Source organism: Chaetodon trifascialis, chromosome 20 (genome assembly GCF_039877785.1).
Source record: "Chaetodon trifascialis isolate fChaTrf1 chromosome 20, fChaTrf1.hap1, whole genome shotgun sequence".
NCBI classification, from domain to species: Eukaryota; Metazoa; Chordata; class Actinopteri; order Chaetodontiformes; family Chaetodontidae; genus Chaetodon; species Chaetodon trifascialis.
Window position 1 is genome coordinate 21458072 of NC_092075.1, and position 8596 is coordinate 21466667.

General features: G+C 41.1%; 1 protein-coding gene across 1 annotated transcript; it reads left to right on the forward strand.

Annotated features, from left to right (window-relative positions):
* Nucleotides 1-392: 392 nt before the first annotated feature.
* naif1 (nuclear apoptosis inducing factor 1) lies at nucleotides 393-6747 on the forward strand. Its single transcript, XM_070989158.1, has 3 exons — nucleotides 393-979; nucleotides 4803-4853; nucleotides 5766-6747. Exons 1-3 carry the CDS (start codon nucleotides 535-537, stop codon nucleotides 6314-6316), a joined length of 1047 nt encoding a protein of 348 aa, XP_070845259.1. The 5' UTR covers nucleotides 393-534; the 3' UTR covers nucleotides 6317-6747.
* Nucleotides 6748-8596: the final 1849 nt, after the last annotated feature.

Here is an 8596-nt window from a genome sequence, read left to right on the forward strand (position 1 = left end):
TGTAAATGTATCAAGGGTTTTTCTGTACACACACTCACACACAAAACATAACACTTAATACACACATTTTACATTACATGTTACATTAATTTAAGGCATATGCAGGGTATATTTCTCTCGATGTAGTTTTTAAAATAAATAGATTTTTAATTGCTTTTTTTGGATCCATTTTTCGTATAAATTTTCTAGTCAATAGAAAAAAAACATGCTCCTATTCACAAACTACGTCTGTAGCATAAAATGACATAACTGTGAGAATTTTTATTTGGCGTTTGAATCACAGTTTGTTTGGCTCGTTGAGTGATTGGCGTTTGATTGAGCCAATAGGAAAAGAGAATTTAGCATGACCGCAGGATACCGAACCAATTGGATCTCAATGGGCGGGGCTACACACCCAGCTAACGTAAGCGTTGTTAGTAGGAAGAAGAAGCCGATTCTGGAAGCCATTACGTTGCGCACATCAATTGAGTAAATCCTACTATTTTTGCGTACAATACGCACAATTACCTCTCCAAAAGAGGAATTTCTGCGGTTATGGCATCGGTCGCGAAAAAGAGAAAAATGAATTTCTCGGAGAGAGAGGTGGAAATTATCGTGGAAGAAATAGAGAAACAAAAGCACACACTAGTTAACCACTTCAATGCTGGAGTCACACACATGGCAAAGAATAACGCGTGGGTGGATATCCTGAAAAAGGTGAACGCTGTCACCACCTGTCCCAGAGAGTTGCCTGAGGTGAAAAAGAAGTGGTCTGACATGAAGACGGAGGTTCGGCGAAAAGTGGCCCAGGCGCGGGCAGCCATAGAGGGGACGTCTGCTGACTGCACTCCAGTTCCCGTCATCCTCACTGCGATGCAGCAGAGGATCTGTAACCTCCTGGGAGAGGCCACCATCATCAGCTTACCTGCAGCTGACTCGGATGCTGAGATAACTTTACCTGTTACAGTGAACACCACCGCCACCGTCACACTGGCAGAGAGTAAGTTGATTGAAGTTTTTTTTCACAGGATACAGTGACAGTGTTCATGTCTGCTGCTGGACAGCAGCAAAACTTCACAATGTTATGTCATGTGTTCAGAAACCAGTGAAAATGTTGTTTCTTAAAGGTGCAATATGTAACAAGGAAGTAATAATTTCATTTTAAAACATTCAAAAATGAACCAAAATTATCAGCAGAATGTGAATTAATAACTGTCTCGAGTTATGTCAAAGACTTCTGTGTGTTGTGTTGCATATATCTATTGAAGTTAGCATGCTAACCAGCTAGCCTGGTCCATCCAGTCTTGTAATACCACTTTGTACCTCTAGAGGCCATAGTCCTGTTGTAGGCCCCCGTAGTTTTAGCTGGAAGCTAAACAGTTTTCCACGTTTCACTAGCTCTTTTAGCTTTTTTCATCTTGTAAATAAACAAAATAAACTCACAAAATGTCAAGAAAAGAAATAATCCTACACCAATTTCCTTCAAAATACAACTATGCATCATTTTAAGTCAAGTTTCTCTCTGTTACTGATGTGAGAATAGCTTAATTTCCAAGTTAACTCAAAAAAAAAACAAATCAAACTCACCCAAACCGTCTCATCTTCCCACTGTTATGACAATCACCACTTGTGGTATGTTTGATATACACCCTTAATTCACAGAGTTAGAAGTGAAAAAGTGTGCCGCTGATGTCCAACCTTCCTCTCGCTCCTGTCGTGCTTCATGCCTCTCCTGTCCCTGCCTAGAATGTCCTCGTCATGCCTAGAGTCACAGTCCGGGTGCGAGACATTGTAAATCCCCCCTGAACTGTATTCCCTGTCATGAAAGTGTCCTCCGTCAGTACAGAGGCCACATTCAAGCTCCAGCCATGTTCACTGGACACCACTGAGCCTGGTTCTGTTGCCTTCATTGTAAACACCAACATTCAAGACTTCAAATGGCTCCAGAAGACATACTCCACTCAGCTAATAGGACCACTCTAACTGCATGGCTAACTGAGCTAATTAGCTAATGGCAGCTAGTAGCTAGCCAGAGCGAAGAGTATAGTGAGCAGCAGTTGCCATTACTCTGGTGATACACTGCCCCCTGTTTGTTTGGAGTGACATACGACCGGTGGCCACTTCTTACATATTTCACTTCTAAGTGGACTGAGAGGCTGAGACTCACTGCAGGTGCAAAATTGAACACAATTCAATTGAATGCTTTAAAATGAAATATATATTCAGTAGTGGAACAGATGCTGTAATACTCACTGTAGCTTTTGCTAAAAAATGACTAGAGAGCATGCAACGTGACCCTGTGCACCCTGCTATGTAAGGATTTGAGAAAAGACGAGTGCTGGATTATGGTGAACAATTAATTATACAGGAGCTGGTGCATTATTATGCAGTGAAACCAATCTTGGCAAAAAAGGATTCAGAAGTGCAAGTGTGCTCAAATTCAGTGTGCACCTCTGTTGCAGATGTTTAATTAAACTGTGCCACACTAAAATCCCCTCAAGGTCTGCAGGTTTCCTTTAAAGTAGTGGTTCCCAGCCCTTTTGGTTTATGACTCCCCCAACACAAAGCTGTCTACATGTGACCCTCATCAGAGGTTGCATATGTTAACAGGTTGTAAATAACTGAAGACTGAAAGAGGAATTATTTCATTTAATTTGTTTGTTTTTTTTAATATGGAGATGAAACAAAACAATATTTCACAAGAAAAAAAGTGAAGATTAAAAGAAAGTGAGAAGGTAAATCTAGGTACAGTATGTGTCGCTGCTTTGCTATCCTCTGATGGCCCCAGATTGATCTTGCAGCCTCTCAAGGTGTCCAGACCCACAGGAGGAGAACCAGAGCTTTATAGCACAAACATTTCAGGAGTTGATCTTGCTCATTAGTTCCACCTCTCTTACCAAAGCTGTCTCAAAAAACACCCTACTATCCTACCCTCTTTTCAATTGTGAGCCTGAAACTAAATAAGTAGTTTAAAGGGGCACTCCAGTAGTAATCTATTACTCCTCTGTGGTCAAAATTGAAGCAGCAGAAGCTAAAATATTCTAATTTTAGTCCCTAGTATGAGTGTTTCAGAACAGTGGATCCTACAATTCCCATAATGCAACTTTATTTTGTCCTTTTGTGAGACTCTCCTTGCCTTTTAAAGGTTCATGTTTTCCATTTCCTCAGGCCTTTAGTGGTACATTTATAGTCTCCAAGCCCAAATTGAGACGACATTATCGGGGTTATTTTGTCAGATTTGCGTCAGAAGGCACGGTTTTTACATATGAACTGACATGTAAAATCAGTTGAGTGTCCTTGCTGCTGACTTGCCACTCATCTGAGCATTAGAGGAAACTAACTGGGAAGCTTTAGGCTCCACTCATATTAAACCTGCTCACCCAGCTTGATTTTTCTCCACTTCTAAAAAATAACATATGGTTGAGAGGTAGAATTAAATTGACCCTCCACACATTGAAAATACTGTTCTTTGAATAATAATTAGTGTCTAATTTGGTATTTACCCAAATGTTATATTGCCTTACTTCAAAATTCTTAAATTGACATCTCCTTCTTCCTTATTCAGAAAAATCCAGAATCTGTGACTATTGATTCATTTCAAACACTTAACTGCTGGACTGTATGTGACCTGGAGGCATCAACTGTTACAGTTTATGCCAGATGTTTTAGGTAGGACCCAAAGATGCAGACCAGAGAGGTAGTTAGAAAAAGAACACAATTCATTTACAATAAATAATGAACAACAAAAGGCACACTCAAAAGGAGTGGAGGAAAAACTAAGGGAGCTCCGTTGCGACAGGTCTGAAGCAAGGCACACACAGACACGGCAAACAGGCGACTGAAACACATCAACACACTGAGTGGTAGTTCAAGAGAGGAACATTAGCACTCTCACGAGCAGAGGAGACAGAGGATTTGTTACTCACAATCATGGAACACACAATCACACCAAGAGACAGGAATCAAGAATCAGAAACATCTGGCCACAGGTAGGAGAGCACTCTCTCCTTTTAATGTGCCTTATTAGTGTCATGCGCATCAGCTGTGCTCCTGTGAGGGCGGAGCTGGCCAGGTGTAGAGACACACCCAGCTAGACAGACAGACAAACTCTAACAGTCACTACGTTTACATGCAGTCAAGTAACCCTTTCATAACCGGAATATTAGCAAATACCTGGTTGCGCACTGCCATGTAAACACCAATAACCCTTTTTTAAAAACCGGAATATGCTCATATTCGGGTTTTTAAAAACCTGAATATGACTCCTGGGTTACTCCTTTTCTAACCCGAATATTTGGTCATGTATACGCCTATCGGAATATCCCCAATATCCCCGGAATATCCCAGACTCTGACCCTGACGGCATGGTTGTCTGTCTGCGACTCACTGTAGACTTGTATGGCATCTCTCAGCCACTGGAGTGCTTTGTTAATGAGTTTCATACATCAGTCCTACTTTTCCTCTGGTGCCTCCTCCTTTTCTCCATGACCCTGAAACTCACATTTAAACACGTGTATTACTTCCTATTATCCTCAATTTTCAGATCCAGTGAGTTGCATGTTTAGATTAGATTCAACTTTATTGTCATCGTCAGAGTGCAACACAGAGACAACGAAATGCAGCTAGTTGTGGCGTGGAAATGGAATGGAAATGGAATTGTGACAGTCTTAGAAGAAAAATATTAAGGACCATGCAGTTGTTTTTGCATGTCTTAGCTAATTTGCATTTTACTTTATTTTACATTTACGTCTTCTTTGATTGTTGGTTGTTGTTGTTGTTTTTGTTTTGGTGTTTTTGTGTCTCATCCTGTCTGTATTTTTCAGCTCTTCCAGCTGGCACAGGAACAGTCTGCGATGAAGCAAAGCCACTGAATGGTAAGGGTGTCTTTCTGCAATATCCCTCCATACCTGCATAATATTGTATACTGTTGTATACATGCAGAGCAGTCATTGTATTACTTAGCTGAAAGGACACATATCTCTGTACAGTACAAAGGATATAAATATTAAATTGATCATTACATAAGATTTCTTATCAGCATAAACTGTGATAGCAGATACCTGAGGCGTATGAAGATAAATTAAAGAACATGTGTCCTTTAATACTTTCTGTTGGTAGAAATCACTGATTTTTGTGTTTTCTGGATCCATCCATGAAAGATGAAAGAGCCTGAATGACAATAATGATGCCTGATTGGCTCTCTTACATTTTAAGAACCAGTTGGTAGTTTGGACAAAATGTTAACTCGTCACACCCAGTGTAGACTCACTTCTAAGGACACTCAGGCTGTAAAGTGTCACATGATCAGCACATGCCCTGCCTGTGTGCATTTCTTGCCTCACTTTACAGCTGAGCTGAGGAGGGTGTTCAGATGAATACTGAGATGTTTTGGTGATTGTTGTTTTAACTGTCCAGTGATTAAAAAAAAAAACAAAACATTTGTAATAGTTTAGACAAAGTTAGTTAATATAATTAAAATGTGGATAGAAAGTCAGTGTGTCCAACAAAGGGTGAAAATATAATATGATAAATTAACTTGCATATTCATGACCTTCCAAGTCAAACCATTCACTCCTGAAATCCACCCTCCTGGCTCCACCTTTCACCTTCTCCTCTCAGCCTCACCAAGAAAGCAAATTTGCAGGTTTCCCAAAATGTTTGATACTCCTTTAACTGGTACATTGTGTGAGGATTAGTAGATCACCACTTTATTTTCAGTTTTGTGTTTTGAATGGAAGCTTAGAGACTCGTCAGACACAATAATAGTTTTTCTGTCTTGTTTCCAGCTGAAACAACTTACCACACTCTGGAAGATGGAGGGGTGGTGGAGTACTGCACCACCACTGTAAGCGACTCCGCTCCCACTGTGGTGGCAGCCGTTGAGGCTCCAGTGGAGATGCTTGCTTCATCGTCAGCTTCCCCGCCCCCACCTCAGGGTCAGGCCAAACCTCAGGAGCTGAAGAGCCGTATTGCCCTCAACTCAGCCCGCCTCCTACAGGAGCAGAGAGTCACCAACGTCCACATCCGACAGATCGCTCAGCACCTGGAGGGCCAGAATGAGCTGCTGCAGATGATGCGCCGCTCCCAGGAAGCTCAGGCCTTCGCCCAGGAAAGACAGGCCCAGGCCCTGGAAGGTACCCAGGCTGCCCTTCTAGCATTAGTGCAGATGCTCAGGCCTGCTCTGAAAGACCTGCGCAAGTTCCTGCAGAGTGGGACTGAGGTTGCAAACCCTAGCAGCTCAGCAGCAGGAGCGACAGCTGATGGCGCAGGAGCAGAGGAACAGAGCAGGCCCAAAACACCACCACCTCTGCCACAGCCAGCCAAAGAGACACAATAGACACTGTGTGTGTGTGTGTGTGTGTGTGTGTGTGTGTGTGTGTGTGTGTGTGTGTGTGTGTGTGTGTGTGTGTGGGTGTGGGTGTCCTGCCTGCATTGCAAATTGAGGAATCAATGCACACAGAGAACAATGAAAAGCTTGTGAAAAGTTGCCTTAGAGAAAGCGTGTACAGAATTTGACTTCTTTTGTGTGACAGCCAGAGAAGCTTTGAAAAGCTTCTGGTGAGAACATTATTTTTATTGTGTGTTGATGTTATTTAATACAGGTCACCACCCTGATTTGGAGGAACATTTAATTCTTTGTTTCTTCAAGTCATCCTACAGTTCACCCTGAATAAAGAACAGTTAGTCTTGTTTTTAAGACCGGATCCAGCTGGGGTCTTCAGTTAGTGTGCACCATGTTTTAACTGAATAAAATGTGAAGAAAAATCAGCTGCCTGTGTTTTCCCTGCAGGGTGCATCATACTCATCAACCAGAAGAGGGCAGCAGATTTCTCAGGGGAAGGCTAAGCAGCTAAGAAGGTTGTTTGAGTCTTAGCACTGAACAGCAGTTTGGATTATCCAGCCTTCTGAGAGCCTGTAGGTGGACTCCTGGAAAGGATACTGCCTTGGGACTCTATGGTTACTTCTACTTCAACGCTCATTGTTTCATTGTTTCCAGGGTTGGGTGTGCAGCTTTTGGCCCCAGTGTTCTGACAGTTGGCACTACCCACGGGATGAGCTGCTGGTAGCTCCTGTCAGACCAGTCTGATGACCTAAGCCTGTCACCTGTAATGACCAACACAAGTAAAAAACATTGTTGAATAGCTACTCAGGTCATGTGTGAGAAGCAGACATGGAACCCATATAAATGAGACTAATATTAGGGCAGCTGCTGCTGTCAGGTTGGAAATATCAGTCAGAATGCACTACAGCCACAACTGCAGATGAAGTTAAAAGCAGAGTAAGCTCATGCTGTCAAGTAGGAAATATCTATGGGAATGGATTCCTACCTCTAGACTCAAACTAAATTTAAAATTATTTTCAGTCAGCAACTAAAACTATATTTAAAATTATTGTCAATAAGCGACTAAGACTAAAATTTTTAAAATGATTTTCAGTAAACGACTAAGACTAAAATTTTTAAAATGCTTTTCAGTAAGCGACTAAGACTAAAATTTTTAAAATGATTTTCAGTAAACGACTAAGACTAAAATTTTTAAAATGCTTTTCAGTAAGCGACTAAGACTAAAACTAAATTTAAAATTATTTTCAGTAAGTGACTAAGACTAAAACTAAATTTAGTATTATTTTCATTAAGTGACTAAGACTAAAACTAAATTTAGTATTATTTTCATTAAGTGACTAAGAGTAAAACTAAATTTAATTTTATTTTCAGTAAGCGACTAAGACTAAAACTAAATTTAATATTGTTTTCAGTAAGTGACTAAGACTAAAATTTTTAAAATTATTTTCAGTAAGCGACTAAGACTAAAACTAAAATTAGAATTATTATCAATAAGCGACTAACACTAGAACTAAATTTAATATTATTTTCAGTAAGCAACTAAGACTAAAACTAAATTTAAAATTATTTTCAGTAAGCGACTAAGACTAAAAATTTTTTAAATGATTTTCAGTAAGCGACTAAGACTAAAACTAAATTTTAAATTCTTGTCAAAATGAACACTACTGTCTACATAGTATCACTGAGTAGTTTTGGCGTGTATTTCCTGTCCTGACAGTAGGACTGACTTGAGAGCGAAGCCTATACCTGAAGTGACTCCACAGCGGAGCTGTACAGGCAGACTGTCTTGGACTGCTGGAGCAGCTATAGTGAGGCAAGCGATCATTTATGGAAGGCTGCTTCAAGAGGACATAAAGGTATCTTGTCCTATCTTATTTTTTTAATCTTAACTAGTATATTCACGGGCTGCACGGTGGAGCAGCAGGTAGTGCGCGTGCCTCACAGCAAGAAGGACACCGGTTCGATTTCCGGGCGGGGCCTTTCTGTGTGAAGTTTGCATGTTCTTCCCGTGCACGCGTGGGTTCTCTCTGGGAACTCCGGCTTCCTCCCACAGACCAAAAACATGCTCATTAGGTTGATTGGTGACTCTAAATTGCCCCTAGGTGTGAGTGTGATTGGTTGTTTGTGTATATGTTGCCCGGCGATCAGCTGGCGACCAGTTCAGGGTGTACTCCCGCCCATTGACAGCTGAGATCGACCCTGAAAGGGATAAGCGGCATAGAGAATGGATGGATGGATAGTATATTTACAAATTCCCTTGATGATTTGTCAACA

Excerpts from the sequence above, each read along its gene's own strand:
- naif1 (XM_070989158.1), top strand. The coding sequence starts at position 535 with ATGGCATCGGTCGCGAAAAAGAGAAAAATGAATTTCTCGGAGAGAGAG. Across the intron at positions 980-4,802 it reads CACCGTCACACTGGCAGAGA|CTCTTCCAGCTGGCACAGGA; the intron begins GTAAGTTGATTG and ends TGTATTTTTCAG. Across the intron at positions 4,854-5,765 it reads TGAAGCAAAGCCACTGAATG|CTGAAACAACTTACCACACT; the intron begins GTAAGGGTGTCT and ends TCTTGTTTCCAG.